Raw genomic sequence first — 14,837 nt, 5'->3', positions numbered from 1 at the left:
GCTGAATCCATCTGGTACACACCTCAGGGACCAGCTCCAAAACACAGGTACACCAACGAAGTACCCACCTTCTGACTGAAACTCTGTCGTGGACAATGGAATAAATTTGTCCTCACACCAATGCTCCCCCTCAGCTTAAACCATTTCCCTCCTTTATTCCATGCTACTCTGCCCTTCCCGTATTCCCAGGCAGCTGCTGCCTCCCCCTGTACCTGCCATCTCTCCAGACAGGCTGCCTAAGCCTGCTCTCTCCCTCAGGATGGGGTCCCTGTTCCCCCTTGGCTGCCACTGGCCCTGTTGCTGTTTGCCAGGAGAACTTCAATCTGCATTTGCGTGGCACTTCATGCCAGTTCCTCCTGAGCCCTGCAGGATGGCAGAAATACATTGCCACAATTAACACCCTTAAACACCATTTAATTAATCCACCGAAGGCCTAAGAAATTTTAATTAACAGCAGCTTTATTAGTATTTACTTCACCTTCAACACATAAGCTCCAGAAGTATTTCCAAAGGGAGGGCACTGACAGAGCAGTTGACAAGACACCCCTTTCCCCTGACTTTTCCCTGCTCTGTTGCTCCCAGAGCTCCCAGCCAGCTCTGTGCACTGACAAGGACACGTTCCTCCAGCAAACCTCCAAGATGAGGGTCAAGTAAATGTCATTCCTTGGCTCTGCGCAATTCCTGTCATGCACAAGGTTAAATAAATTCACCAAAATCAAGCTTTAAAGAGGTGCAATTGCAGTGTTTGATTAACAGCAGAGATTGTAGGGAAGCCTGACAGGAAGGCCGAGAGTTCTGCTCCATTTGGAGATCTCCGTGTCACAGCCAAGGTCGCTGTGTCTCAGCTGCCAGCCTTGAGTGATGTTTGTGTAAAAAGCAGATGCTCTTCAGGTTTTCAGGCTTCACATGCACTCCTGAACACAAACCCACAACTTCCTGAATTCCAGCAACACAGCAGACTAAAGATTACCTGGATAAAGAAGGATTATCAGATTTTTGTGGGATCAAACCTGCTGCTGCAGGTGTCCAGGCAGATGAGCTCTGCAGCCTGTTGCAGCACTCTGCCACCACATTTGCCCAATACCTTTCTCTGGTTCCTCTTAGGACAAAACACACGTTCCCTCTGAGTTAAGTACCATGGACAAACAATAAGGAAAAAATGGGAGAAGGAAAAATAGTCTCAACCTACTATAAATCAAGCACACAGGTGTTGATTTCTGTTGTTAAAACTGCAGTTAACCCAAGGAGCACGGGAATGATCCCTTAGGTCCAGACACATAATTAACTCTGTGCTCTAAGGAAGCTTGACAGGTATGTACATGGTAAAATGTCATGTTCCCTCAATTTTTAAAGTAACTTATGTGATACAAAGCTTCAGGGTAGGAGTCAAATACTACTGTTTGAGGGAGCAGGGACAGCAGTAGTCTGAAACACAGATCAGGTGTCTTTAACCTTCAAGACCTAATTAACTATTATTTTGCAAAATACTTGAGGCATGTAACACTAACCAAGAGCCACTTATGGGGAAGAAAACAAACCTCCTCATGAGCAACTGAACTAATAATTTGAAACACTATCCCGGTATTACCAAATGACCTGGACTCCTGCTATCATAACTGCTATACAGGCTCAGGTCAAAGGCCACAGCCTCACTTCAATAATTTATTTACATAACAAATAAAAACTAGCATATATCTAGTTTAATGATGCCCACCCATGGGAGGCTGTTTCTGCATTACACCGACAAATAATGAGCTGCTTAAGAGCCGAGCATCGACACTTGTTAAATAACACCGTCTTAGGTTTCTAATAAGTAAGAGAGAACTGTGCTTAAAACACACCTGCTAAAGCCTTACTAAAACCCAAATCCCATGCCCTGCCTTGTAAAGTCACAGCTACTTTTCTCAGGGCTCTGTGAGGAGTATGTGAGGGCAGAACTCTGTCCCACTTTCTACCTCAGAGCTTGGTAACACGGTGGAGCTCACAGCGAGTGAGACATTTGACTGTGTTTGAGGGTGCCTTTCTCCTGATCAGCTTGCTCAGATCCCAAAGTTAATGTCCTGCAGCCAGCATTCTCTAAGTGAGTCAGTGATGGAGAGAGCAGGGTCATGAAAATACCCTGCTGGTCATTCCCCTGCCCTCTATCAGAGGAGTTGTCTAAAGACTAGTTTGCAACATGTAAATACTGACCAATACTTTCCGAGTGCCTTTTATATCCAAATTTGTGTTCAGTAGCCACAGTCCCACACAGACTTTGTATTTCTTTAATCACTTTATATGAGCACCTTCTAGTAACTACACAACATGACTACATGCAAGGCAAGAGTTGAGAAAGAGCAGCCTTTAAAAAAGCTCTCCTCCAAACTTCATATCTGTTACAAAATCCACTCTTGCCTCGAAGTGCTCGAAACAGCCCTCAGCTCTTTACCCGAATCCTGTCTTCCGTGAAATTGTTTCTCAAGATGAGGGGAAAAAAAAAAGCATCATCATTTTTCCTCCTCCATTCTTTCCACACTTCAGCAGTCAGTACGTGCTGTGGTTTGAACGACCAGACACACAAGGAGAGCTCCTTTTACCATTACCCACCTGTAAATAATTCTTTTAAGCAACTAAACTTTAATGCCCATTGCAAACCGGAGGGCGAAGGGTTCAATTTCACTTCTTGCTGTTCTTTTTCCTTCGAAACGCGGCAAAAACTCAGTGGTGGAAGTCTAAGCATCCCCTGTCAGAGAAGCTGTTATTCACACCGGCTTTAGGCAAAGCGAGAGGGGCTCGGGATCCCACCACCACCACCATCACCAGCAAGATCAGCTGCCGCCCCCCGAGCACGGATTCCGCAGGGACTCAGAGGCACATTTAGGAAGCAAACACCGGGACGGCCCGAGCAGCGCTGGGTTTCCCCGCGCCGCTGACTCAGAGCTCGCGTTTCCCACTCCACAGGCGCACCCCTCGAAATACGGACCGTGGGACTCCGAAACTTCTGGGAAAGCGGCATTTGCATAGCCTGGGGCTGCCAGGAAAACCCCCAACAGCGCACACACGCACACACACACACATAGCCCTCGCAGACCCCCGGCAGCCACTCAAGACCCCCCCGCGCCCTCACGACCCCGAGGGAGCGGCTCAGCCTCCCCTGCACCCTCACAGCGCTTCCACCCCCTCCCAGGGGGCCCTCCCATCTCTTCAGGAAGCCTCCAGCCCCTCAAGACCCCCGGCGGTCCCTCCGCGTCCTCAGGACGCCCCCAGCCCCTCACGGAGCCCACAGAATTCCCCAGAGCCACCCCTGGACACCCCAAAACCGCCCTCGGACACCCCGCACGACCCGCTGAGCCGCCCCCGCTCCCTCCCCGCGCCTGCGCCGGCGGGGCCGCACGGCGCCTGCGCCGCGGCTATAAAGGGCGGTGTCGCGGGAGCCCCGCCCGCTGTCGCGTCCCTGCCGTGTCCCGGTCCGTGTGCCCTGTCCCTGTCGCCGTCACCTCCGGCAGCAGCGAGAATGGAGGCGGTGGTGCGGCGCTGCCCGTTCCTGGCCCGCGTCTCGCAGGCGTTCCTGCAGAAGGCCGGGCCGTCGCTGCTGCTGTACGCCCAGCACTGCCCGCGCATGATGGAGGCGGCCCCGCCGGCCGCCCGCGCCCTCGCCACGTCCGCCGCCCGCGGGCAGCAGGCGGAGGAGGAGACCCCCGCGGGCCGCCGCGGTGAGTACCGGCCCCAGGGCACCCCCCGCCAGGGGAAAAAAACAATAACCCTGGCGTGGTGTGGCACGGGAGGGGGGGAAACTTCTGGAATAGGCAGCGCTGAGGCAGGGGGTTGCTTAATCCTTTAAATGCCCGCGGTTAATTGAATTTGTGGCACAAATCAGCCCCTGGCCTGTTCGGGCGTCCCGGCTGGGGATCCGGGATCCTCTGTCTCGCAGCCGTGTTTCTCACGCTTCAGTGGTGCTTCACCCCACCCGGGAACATTCCTGGGGGGGTTCTTTCCCTGGCGCTCGGGAGGAACCGGGGCTTGCGGCAGAGGGAGCTGCATGGATCTGAACTCCTCGAAAGAGAACTCACAACCAGTTAGGCTGGAAGAGCCCTCTGAGATCGAATCCAACCTATGACTGAATACTACCAGGGCACTAGGTGCCATGTCCAGTCTTTCCTTTAAGTATTTTCCTTAAATCTTCCCCCTTGGAGCGAAAGAGATTTATTTTTCTCCTCTCAAAGGGTACAGTGCTAGATCTAGTGTCTTAAGTCAGATGTCCCTTGGGATTTTGTGCTTGTATAAATAAAATGTGAATGCTTGGTTAAATAGCTGTGAATGGGTCGTGGCAAATCAGTTGCAAAGGTGATGGATAGAAAAGCTTAAGTCTGGGTGTATTAAAATGATGAAGCTGAAGTGTTTTCCCTTCTCTACCCCCACCCCAGAGACCAAAAATGCCAAAGAGGTGGCCCAGCAGAATAGAGATGGAGCCCAGCCTCCTACTGGCCACCCCCCTGCCGGTGCTAGCCAGAGCTCTGCTACCAAATGCCCATTCCTGGCAGCTCAGATGAATCACAAGAACAGCAACGTTTTCTGCAAAGCCAGCCTGGAACTCCAGGAGGATGTGCAGGAAATGCAGGCGGACAGGAAAGGTACGTATTCCATGTGCTGAAGCTGTGATTGATTCCTTCTGAGAGCTTCTGGTGCCTGACTTGGCTCTGGAGTCTGCCAGGCCTGACAGTCACCACTGACACAGTGCAGGTGGGATTATGGGAGACTGAAGGAGAAAGAGCTTGTGTGCAGGGTTTGCCTGGGTGATTGTGGTGTGGGAATACTGTGTGATGTATTTTGATGTGCTGGCTGGCTCTGGATGTGTGAATCAGGCTGATGCGCTCGCACCCAAAGCAGATGCTTAGATCTGGAGAGAGCTGGTACAGACAAAGGTTTTCTATCCAAAGATGGAAGAAACTGTGTTGAGACATCAGGCACGTACCAGCACAAATCCAAGCAGATGGTTTTGGGTGGGTTTTTTGTGTTTATGGAACTAAAGGGTGTTGGCTGGGTTGCAGTCTTGATGCGGAAGGGCTGCCCTTCAAAGGAAGGAACTTTTCAGCAGTATCAGTAAAGCCTTGCTGCCTGTCTCAGGAAGCTTATTTTACTTTTCTGTTTGCTTTCTGTGGCACTAGAAAAAAAAATAAATCTGTGCTAACAGAAAGAAAGGAGTTGACTGGAACTCTTCCTTCAGTTAGGTGTGTACCAACCCTTTCAGATAAGTGCTATAGCTGTATACAGTGGTTTTCTGAGTCATAATGAACCAAATGTGTTGTAAGGAAATTACATGTTGTATTTTGATTGATTAGCAAGGCTAATCCTCTTGTCTCATCCAGTACAAATTTGTAAGCAAATAAAGTAGTTGATCCTAACAGAGGCCTCTGGTTTTGGGCATGTGCTTCCTAAAGATTGAAGAGTTAGGCTTACTTAAAATGTTTGCTTTGCTGAACTCAACTTACTTCATTTTGTCTCAAAACAATTAAGCTCACTGGAATTTCTTACAATGTCTGTAGGTACAGAATTTGCCAAAATACCAACTACTTCCCCAGTGAGGAGCATTGAGACTGAGGGAGAAGAGCAGAATGGCTTGCTCAAGAAGTTTAAGGATATTATGCTGAAGCAAAGACCAGAAAGTGTCTCTCACCTGCTTCAGGATAACTTGCCAAAATGTAAGAACGTCGGGCAAAACCCCCAGGGGCCTGCTCTGTTGTGATTATTTCCTGTGTGCTTAAGAAGTCTCTGTCTCCTTTCAGCTGTGTCCACCTTCCAGTACGATCAGTTCTTTGAGAAGAAGATAGATGAGAAGAAGAAGGATCACACCTACCGAGTGTTCAAAACCGTGAACCGGAAGGCGCAGATCTTCCCCATGGCAGATGACTACACTGACTCCCTGATTACCAAGAAAGAGGTGTCTGTCTGGTGCAGCAATGATTACCTGGGCATGAGCCGTCACCCTCGTGTCTGTGGAGCAGTTATGTGAGTAGTGCCATGTTCTTAAGAGGCAGTTTCAAGCTATATGGCCCTGCAGAAGCTTTTGCGGGAAGGCTTCTGAAGAGCTGATTTCTGTACTGTGCTACATAAGCTGCTTCTGACATGATTCCTGGTATGCAGTTAAACATGCACTCTTCTCTTGAGCTGGGGTAGGTAACTTGGTGTTTAGCTCCAGGGCTGCACTGTACCCGTTGGTCACTGATTCTGCTCCTTGGATTTTCCGTAGAGGCCCCCAAATGTTACCAGATAAACTGGACTGTATATTGCAGCAGTCCTTGGGCACTCATTTCTTACCTTAATGGATTCCTGAGTTGTGCAAGTTGCTCAAAGACCTAACAGTGCTTTTTGTAGCCAGTTCCTTTTCAGTATAACCCTGATTATGTACTAGAATGTTTTCAGCAATGATCCTTTATTCCTCTCTAGGTCACAGAGCAATGCTAATGCCTCTTCTTGGGCCCTCTTTAGGGATACTCTGAAACAACATGGTGCTGGAGCAGGAGGCACAAGAAACATTTCAGGAACAAGTAAATTTCATGTCGACTTGGAAAAAGAGCTAGCTGACCTTCATGGAAAAGATGCAGCACTGTTGTTCTCATCTTGCTTTGTAGCCAATGACTCCACTCTCTTCACTCTAGCTAAAATGCTGCCAGGTGAGATCTCAAACTGCACCCCTGTTACCACAGAATACGCAGCCTTGCCCTAAGCTGTCGGGAGTATGCTTTACAAATAGCTGTCCAAAGTGAAGATTCATCCTAATCCCTCAGCAAAGTATGGTTGGCTGCTACTTCTAATGCCATGTTCAAGTTGTGTTCAACACAAATCTTAGTACCAGCCTACTGAGATTGACATGCAGGAGCTGGGAGCTGCTGGAGGAATTAGACAAGCAGAGAGCATTCTGCTCTTGCAGTTAAACTCTACCTGAAGATATGACAGCAAAATTTAGAAGCTGTAAGAGTTACATAAAAGTACTGAGGACTTGAAAATCTTCTGTATTTCCTTAAGCTCTAATTTATCTTAGTTTGAACACCTGAAATAAACCTTAAATATTATTCTTGCTTCATGATCTGTAGCTTGCTCTTTTGATCGAGAGCGTTACTCCCAAGAGCACTCTACCCTTGTTTCCTGAACACCTCACATACATAAAACAATGCTGGGAATCAGGTAATGTTTTCTATATACTGAAGAGTGTAACTGGGTTGTTTCCTCAGGTTGTGAGATCTACTCTGACTCTGGAAACCATGCCTCCATGATCCAGGGGATCCGTAACAGCAGGGTGCCAAAACATATATTTCGCCATAACGATGTCAACCATCTTCGAGAACTATTGAAGAAGTCTGATCCATCCACCCCTAAAATTGTTGCATTTGAAACTGTTCACTCAATGGATGGTAAGATGACATGAAAGCTTCCTCTCTCCTTCCAGTTAATATTCCAGTCAACTGTATTTCAGGTCTAAAAGTGTACAGTGCTACAAGGGCTGTTTAGGGGTAGTTCTGGTGTTTGTCCAAGCTGCATACAGGGAATCCTAAACTGCCAGTTGCTGCTTTGGTTCCTAGGTGCAGTCTGTCCTCTGGAAGAGCTGTGTGACGTGGCCCACGAGCACGGGGCCATCACTTTTGTGGATGAAGTGCACGCTGTGGGGCTGTATGGAGCTCGAGGTGGTGGCATAGGAGACCGGGATGGAGTCATGCACAAGATGGACATCATCTCTGGAACACTTGGTATGCATGGCCTGGCACTTCCACAGGAGCTAAAGCACCAAAGCTTCTGAGCAGCCAAATTAAGTGGGTTAACTCAAAATCTGTCTACTCAAATGAACTTGTTAAGGGCTCTTGGGGTTAGGGTTTTTTCGAAAAGCCCAAAGGATTTAAGTTTGCCCCACAGTTTGAAAAGCTTTTGTTAAGCTACTTAGAGTGTCTTACAAATCAGAGAAAAACCCCAAACAATGGTACCTTAAGCAAGCTAGCAAAAAGTCCTCCAGTGCCGTGTTATACAACTCAAGAATAAATTCAGGTGAGAATGCTAGTAGAGTAGTTTCTCTATATTTAGTAGTACTTAGTTCCTTTATGTGAAGTGGAGTGCTCCTAATCTAGAAATCTGAGATGGGGGGTTATGTAAAGAGATTTGGCAAGAAACAAAGCAACTCCTATTATCTGAGTAGAATGCAGACTCAGGAGTTAGTTTACTGCTGCAAATTGGGAGGTTATTTAAACAGCTTTCAAAACGTAAACAAAATTTACTAGGAAAGTTCATAGCTTTGGAACTTAAACTTGGGTTACAGCCTAATAGGAACAGAAGCATTCAGCAGACACCCTGGTTCTGTCTGTGCCTGTGTTCTGCTATCTAAACATTTGGAAAGGAGGGCTGGTATCAACTATACAATCACAGTAACAGCCTTCTGTGCTCCTTAGGAGCATGGGCTATTTGTAGCATCCCTGGAACAGATTATTTTAAATCTGCTGAGAGACTTAGTGTTGATCACTTGGGGTCACTGTTGAAGTATCTGCTTGATGATAGAACTTATAAAGTCTTCCCCAAAAATCAAAATTTGAGTATTTGAGACAGTCTTGAACTGTCCTTACTGTGTGGTAACTAGATCCAGGTTATCAAGATTGGCTTAAAAACAAAGCTGTACCATGTGCTGAGTAAATACAAGATTAGCAGAGGGGGAAGGAATTGTTGCCTGCCATGACTGCATCTGGTCAAAATAACTCATTCCTTCAAGTGAAAGGCTGTAATCTTGTAAACTTCAAGCCATTCTAATGGGTGGAAAGAATGAGTTTGGTTGCTCATTTTTTTTTTATCTTCAGGCAAAGCATTTGGATGTGTAGGAGGATACATCTCCAGTACAAGTTCTCTGATAGACACCGTTCGTTCGTATGCTGCTGGCTTCATTTTCACAACATCCCTGCCACCCATGCTCTTGGCTGGTGCCCTGGAGTCTGTCCGGACCCTGAAGAGCCCAGAGGGGCAGGTTCTGAGGCGCCAGCACCAACGGAACGTGAAGCTCATGAGACAGATGCTGATGGATGCGGGGCTCCCTGTGGTGCACTGCCCCAGTCACATCATCCCCATCAGGGTGAGTACTTAGGACACTGCTGACACAGGACTGGCACCCATTTTGCTCTCCATGATCACGCTGCACTTCCAGGTATTAGTTACTACCTTCACAAAGCTCAGACTCAGCTTAGTATTCAAAGTGAAGCACCAGCAGTCTGGCTTAAGCTGAGCCTGATCAGCCTGCTGTAAATGTTGTAAAGCAGAGTGAGGAAGTGTGTGAAACCTGCAAACTAACAGTGTACAGAAACCAGGGAAATTGATATCAAGCTAGTAAATACAAGATTTGGGGTATGAACAGCTACCTGCCTGGGCTGCAGTGATGTGCTTATGCCCAGAGAGCTCTACAGCACAGGCTTTAGCCCTTGTCTTTGACATACATGTTATTTACAGTGGCAAAGGGGAGACCAGTCCTATTGAATTCTTGTAGCTACCGAAGTTGGCCTGATGGCTCTGCCACCTTGCATCTTGTTGACTGGTTGATCTTGTGACTTAAAATTTTGGACTTTAGGTTGCAGATGCTGCTAAAAATACAGAGATCTGCGACAAGCTGATGAGCCAGCACAGCATCTACGTCCAAGCCATCAACTACCCGACAGTGCCCCGTGGGGAGGAGCTGCTCCGTATCGCCCCTACGCCTCACCACACCCCTCAGATGATGAGCTACTTTATCGGTGAGTGGGCTCTTGCATCAGTGCAGGGAAGATGCTGGCCTGTCTGTGCAGTCTTTGTACTGTGAGACTGGAAAGCACCTAAGTTTTAGTTGTCACCACCTGGACATCTAAATCTGGATGACTTTCCACTGCAGCATAGGAGCAGGTACTTCTGCACTTGAACTGCTTCGAGTGTGACACGTGCAGGGTGGTACACTGTGACCTAGAATAGAGTGTGCAAAGCCAGTGCAGACCTATACCCAGCTGGTTCTGTCACAGCCACTCCTGCCAGGGCTCTGCTCAGGTGTTGTCCAAACCAATCTTCACGTGTTATGTGGAGCCCAGAGAAGTCTGCTGTTCTCAGCTGAGCAGTTAGCTTGTCTTAAACATGGATCTGTCCAGGGAAAGTAGCTCCTCCTTGATCCTGTCAGGCGAGGTGGTGTGAGGATAGCTGAGACTTAGTTGCAGCCGAGTTGTCTCAAGAGGTAGATTGTGTCAGAGTGAAATCCTATTATCTCTCCTCACTTGCTAGGAGAATAAGTATGCTGACATGTCTCGTCTGCTGCTTCTCTAAAGCGATCCACTCTCTTAAGCTTTGATTTTGGTGAACTTTTCTTAACAGAAAAACTGCTGGCTACGTGGAAGGATGTTGGTCTGGAGCTGAAACCACACTCATCAGCTGAATGCAACTTCTGTAGAAGACCCCTACACTTTGAAGTGATGAGTGAACGGGAAAGAGCCTACTTCAGTGGCATGAGCAAACTAGTATCTGTCAGTGCATGAAAGTACCAGTGTTAGTTGTATTCTTGTCTAGTTCTAGGATCAAGTCAGTAGCATTTTTTAATTGCTCATGTATTTTAATTGTAGTTGAAGCACTAAGCTCTGAAAATAAATTTCTAGAGCACTGATGCCCAGTTGTGTTTTTGTTTGCTTCTCTGTGTACCTTCCATAAATGGAACTGAAGTGCCAGTGGGTGGGAGGGCATTTGATGGAATAAAACAGTGCTCTACAGCTTAATGCCCCTCAGCTGATCTACTGCCTCCTCAATGGCTGTGCCCAAAGAACTTCATTAGTGCTTCCTGGGATGGGTTTGTTTATTATGAAAGGAGAAAATAGCTCCTTGTGAGCTTCTCCCTGCAGGCTTTTGAAAACATGCAGGTATAGTACTACATGCACACTAAAACCAGGAGTGTATCACTTCAGAAGTGCTGTATAAGCAGCTTGCACCTATTTTTTTGGGAAGCAGGCAGACATTTAGAATGGGTTCTGCTAGATGCTGTCTCCCTCTGCTACCACATTCTTCCTTTCTAGCTTTGTGCACAAGTATTCCCCCTCTGATGTCCACTACTAAGAAGAGAAAGCTGCTGCTGGGATTTAATAAGTGGTATTTTCTGACTCCCTGACTATTACAAAACCAAGGTGGTGGGGTGGTAGATGCAGGTTGTTTCTGGCTGCCTGTGTCTCTGCAAGACACATGGGCTGCTCTCCAGGGCACTCAGAGGGAGACTTCGGTGTAAAAACTGACTGTCAGCAAATAATTAATAATTCAGGTCTCTTGACAGAAGTAATTTTAAGAGAACATCAGTCCTGCCTTTGCAACCTCTCTGAAAACTTAGGCCCGTTATGCCTAATTGCCACCCTATTTCATGCTTCCATGAATAGCAAGGGCAGGCTTTGAACAGGAGGAAGTATTTCTGTGGTGTACACAAGTACTCAGGTCAATATTGGCATGAAGTCAGAGGAGAGCATTAAACTGCTTCCTTCATGTACAGGCATGTCCAGTAACTGCTACAGTGGCTTTCACAAGTCCCTGACCAGTTACTCTGTCCAGGTATTCTTGTTTTCTGGATATAACAAGCCAACCTGACACTGCCTGCTTCTGGCACGCTCACAGGTGTGCTGTGAAGCTCCCTCCCTTCAGGGATCCATTATAATATCACAAATAGCCAAGTGGTGGAGAGATAGAAGCCCAGTTTACAGTCCCTCAGTTCTATCAACTGCAAGTCACCAGTTGTTTAAGCACGTACTGAAGCACACTGCTGTTCTCAGAAGAACTCTTATAAAACATTTGACTTCCCAAGCAGACAAGCTACATTCAAAAAGCCCTTTGCCAGCCAGCCAAGGGTGTTACTGCCTCTGCCACTTGCAGGCTCTGGAGGAAGGAGGATGTGACCCACCTGACCTTGCCTTGCCATGAGCAATTTGTGGTCTAAGACTCAATGAACGTGCACCTCCCTTACACATCTCATTATCTATGAGGTTATATTACTAGACTAACTTGAGATATGAGTTAAAAAGCCACAGATCCTACATCCACCTCTCCTAGGACAGTGTCCCCAGCACCATAACGTGCCTACAATGTCATTCCAAGCTCTGGCAACAGTCAGTGAACAGCTGTAAGCAATCAATGCGTGTGTGGGAGATAACATGACATGTTAACTCACATAGAGCCCTCCTCTGACAGTACCAGGTTACTTGAATTTCTATTTTCCTCACTGCAAGTTCTCAGGATTGGACCAGTGCATTTTACAAACCACTTACTTAATAAGCCCAGTTTTAACTCCTAGTTTTTACAACTAACTGCTACTCAACACTTCATACCACCGAGAAGAAATAAGACACAGAAAGGTACCGACTCCTAGAAATCTCAGAAGTTACTCCAAATTAACCACAGGAGAGAATCCCAAGAATTCAAATCTGGCAACCTTTAAAATGACATGAGCACGACTAACCACAGCACGTGGCAGCCGATACCTCTACACCCCTTAACATCACTTGTGACAAATTACCTTTAGCACTGGTGCTGGCAAGCAGGAGTGTGAAAGCAGAACCAGGGCGCAGCAAGAGGCCAGCAGAAGTCCATCACTTAACTGCAAAAGAAAGACAAACCTAATGACACACAGAAAGGATAAATTTTCCCCCGTGAAAAGGACAAATAATGAAAAAATAAACACATATTGTTTTCCGGCAAATAAAACTTGAATTGTGGGTTGCATAAGTAGGGATAAGTTATGTAAGCTTTAGTTTAGTTCCTGGAAAAATAATAGAGGAAGTAATGGGTAAAATATGTTTATAGTCGGACAATGGCAGTGGCAGAGTGAGGAAGCAAGAATGCAGCCATAAAGCCATGGCTAATATTTGTCTGGGGCATAAATAATCCATCCAGTCGAACATTGCATAGCCCTAAACTCAAACCCTCCTCCATTTCTCAGCCCGTTTACACAAAGGAGAAACTCCAGGTGGTACAGGGGCAGTAAAAACATCCCAAGTGCACGTGGGAGCACGTGTTCCCCATTGCTGGGAGGAGGCAGCAGTGGGGTGCTCTTCCTACCACAGCCCAGAGCATTATTACCACCACCAAATCCGCAGCTCCAATATCCCTGGTGCCTTGCACCCATTTGTTTTGGAGCACATCACCCCTCAACCCCTGCTCAGTCTGGCAGCACTCACGTTTTCCAGGGTTCCTCTCCCAGCCTATCTCTGCCTCCCACATCAGGGCTTTGAAAGCCCCATGGGCTCCAAGATCCCTGCAGCTCCTGCCTGGTAATGGATATTTTGGAGCCCATCCTGGTGGCTGGACCCTCCCTTGGCTGCCTGCTTTGGCCACCTCAGCACACAGAAAATCCCACTTCTTGGCAGGCACAGAGTGAGGTGTGCAGAGGGAAAAGAGGGACAATACCTACACTTATGGATCCCCAGGGAAGAGCAGCAGGGAGCTCTTTACAAAGGGAATTGCAAATGGGTCCTGTGCCCTGCTGTCAGTGGCTGGGGTGGGGGATGCATGTGAGGACTCACTGCCAACCACTGTAGTCTGGGCAGACACTGGCACAAGACACCAAAAGCCTAATACAAGGTAGCCCCTGCCCCAGAACTGCTAGCCCAGCACCAGCATGGCTGGGCTCCCAGTTATTTAGGATGCTCTGTGCCCCAGCCACCCTCCAGACTGATCCCAAACCCTCAGCATCCCCAGGTTAGGTTAGGCACCCACACCCCTAGTCTTGCACAGCCCTGGGGGGTTGATTCCAGCTATACTTACCTCTTTGTGTTAATAGCCTTTCACTTCCTGCTGCTCCTACACCCTCCTCCCTGCTATTCCCTGCGGAATGGGAAGGACTGTGGGCAGGACATGGAGCTCTTGAGAGAGCAAGGGCTCATCTCCCTTTCCTTTGGGCACCTGAGGTTTCATGGCCCAGGTGCCAGTCGACTCTTTCAATTCACACATTCAGCTTCCAGCCAGGTGTAACTCCTTTGCAGCTCCTCTGCTTCCTCTCTCAGGGGAACAGAAGCCAAAGGAGTTATCTCCTCTGGGGTTTTGTTCTTTTTCACCTGGGAATCCCATACAGAAAAGCATCGTGGTCCTATCATTTACCCTGCAGCCCATTTGCTGTGGAGCCCATTTATTTAGGTTTGTGAGTCCTAAAAACCCTGAGCACTGTGGGGGTGCTCAGCCACAGCCTCCTGCAGCTCCCCCCTCTTTTTTGAAGCTGGCTATGCCCTGCTGCTCCCTGCCCAGACAGAAAAATTCCACCATGGGGTGGCCTTGTCCCCTGGCACCAGTGGCACAAGTCACTGCTGACCAAATGAGGACTGCCCTCACCTCAAACCCCAGAGCTTTTGCTACACAGCACAGGAGGCTTTTCACTCAAACCTTAAAACGAGAGAGGCTGATGCTCATGTGAACCCTCGTGTGTGTGCTGGGTGTAGGGACACGTGGGCAGGAGGCAGCAGCCAGGTTTGTGAGTGCTTTAATTGCCCTCAGGAATTGCTTGGTGTGGAGCTGGCACTGGCTTTGTAACCCACTTTCCAGAGGAAACCCAGCACACGTGATGTTGGTGCTCAGCCTGCGAGTTGTTCAGCTCCTCTCCTCCTGCACTGCTTCGGCCCCCTCCTGTCCCACTTGGTCTATTCTATCCTACTCATTTTTAACAAAAATTATCAGAGGGTGAGCTGTGAATTGGTCTGAATCCTGGCAGGCCTTGCAAAAACTAACGGGAAAGTGTGGGATGGGCAAGGAGGAGGATGGAGGGGCTTGAACCGTCCTGGACGAGGGGGAGGAGGGCTGCAGAGCCAGGCTGTGTGTGTGGGCAGCACAGTGCTGCCTGCCCGCCTGTGCCTGGCTTGATGCCA

The 14,837-nt window shown here is 48.1% G+C and overlaps 1 protein-coding gene and 1 long non-coding RNA gene across 2 annotated transcripts; one reads left to right on the top strand and one right to left on the bottom strand.

Annotated features, from left to right (window-relative positions):
- Nucleotides 1-441: 441 nt before the first annotated feature.
- LOC126638937 (uncharacterized) lies at nucleotides 442-3,046 on the bottom strand. Its single transcript, XR_007628722.1, has 2 exons — nucleotides 2,587-3,046; nucleotides 442-970 (listed from the first exon to the last, which is right to left on the bottom strand). It is a non-coding gene; the product is annotated as an uncharacterized LOC126638937 (long non-coding RNA).
- Nucleotides 3,047-3,438: 392 nt separating this feature from the next.
- ALAS1 (5'-aminolevulinate synthase 1) lies at nucleotides 3,439-10,618 on the top strand. Its single transcript, XM_050313021.1, has 10 exons — nucleotides 3,439-3,692; nucleotides 4,404-4,610; nucleotides 5,523-5,678; nucleotides 5,763-5,985; nucleotides 6,466-6,650; nucleotides 7,209-7,388; nucleotides 7,557-7,721; nucleotides 8,811-9,079; nucleotides 9,569-9,731; nucleotides 10,333-10,618. Exons 1-10 carry the CDS (start codon nucleotides 3,494-3,496, stop codon nucleotides 10,491-10,493), a joined length of 1,908 nt encoding a protein of 635 aa, XP_050168978.1. The 5' UTR covers nucleotides 3,439-3,493; the 3' UTR covers nucleotides 10,494-10,618.
- Nucleotides 10,619-14,837: the final 4,219 nt, after the last annotated feature.

Source organism: Myiozetetes cayanensis, unplaced genomic scaffold (assembly GCF_022539395.1).
Source record: "Myiozetetes cayanensis isolate MyiCay16 unplaced genomic scaffold, myiCay2020 scf18, whole genome shotgun sequence".
Classification (NCBI taxonomy): domain Eukaryota; kingdom Metazoa; phylum Chordata; class Aves; order Passeriformes; family Tyrannidae; genus Myiozetetes; species Myiozetetes cayanensis.
Note: the sequence above shows the minus strand (reverse complement) of the source record. Positions and strands in the feature narration are given on the sequence as shown.

What these genes read in the sequence shown, in the direction of transcription:
- ALAS1 (XM_050313021.1), top strand. Translation starts at nt 3,494, where the DNA reads ATGGAGGCGGTGGTGCGGCGCTGCCCGTTCCTGGCCCGCGTCTCGCAG. An exon ending in CGTGTCTGTGGAGCAGTTAT is followed by an intron (nt 5,986 to 6,465) that starts GTGAGTAGTGCC and finishes GGCCCTCTTTAG; the next exon opens with GGATACTCTGAAACAACATG. An exon ending in GATGATGAGCTACTTTATCG is followed by an intron (nt 9,732 to 10,332) that starts GTGAGTGGGCTC and finishes TTTTCTTAACAG; the next exon opens with AAAAACTGCTGGCTACGTGG.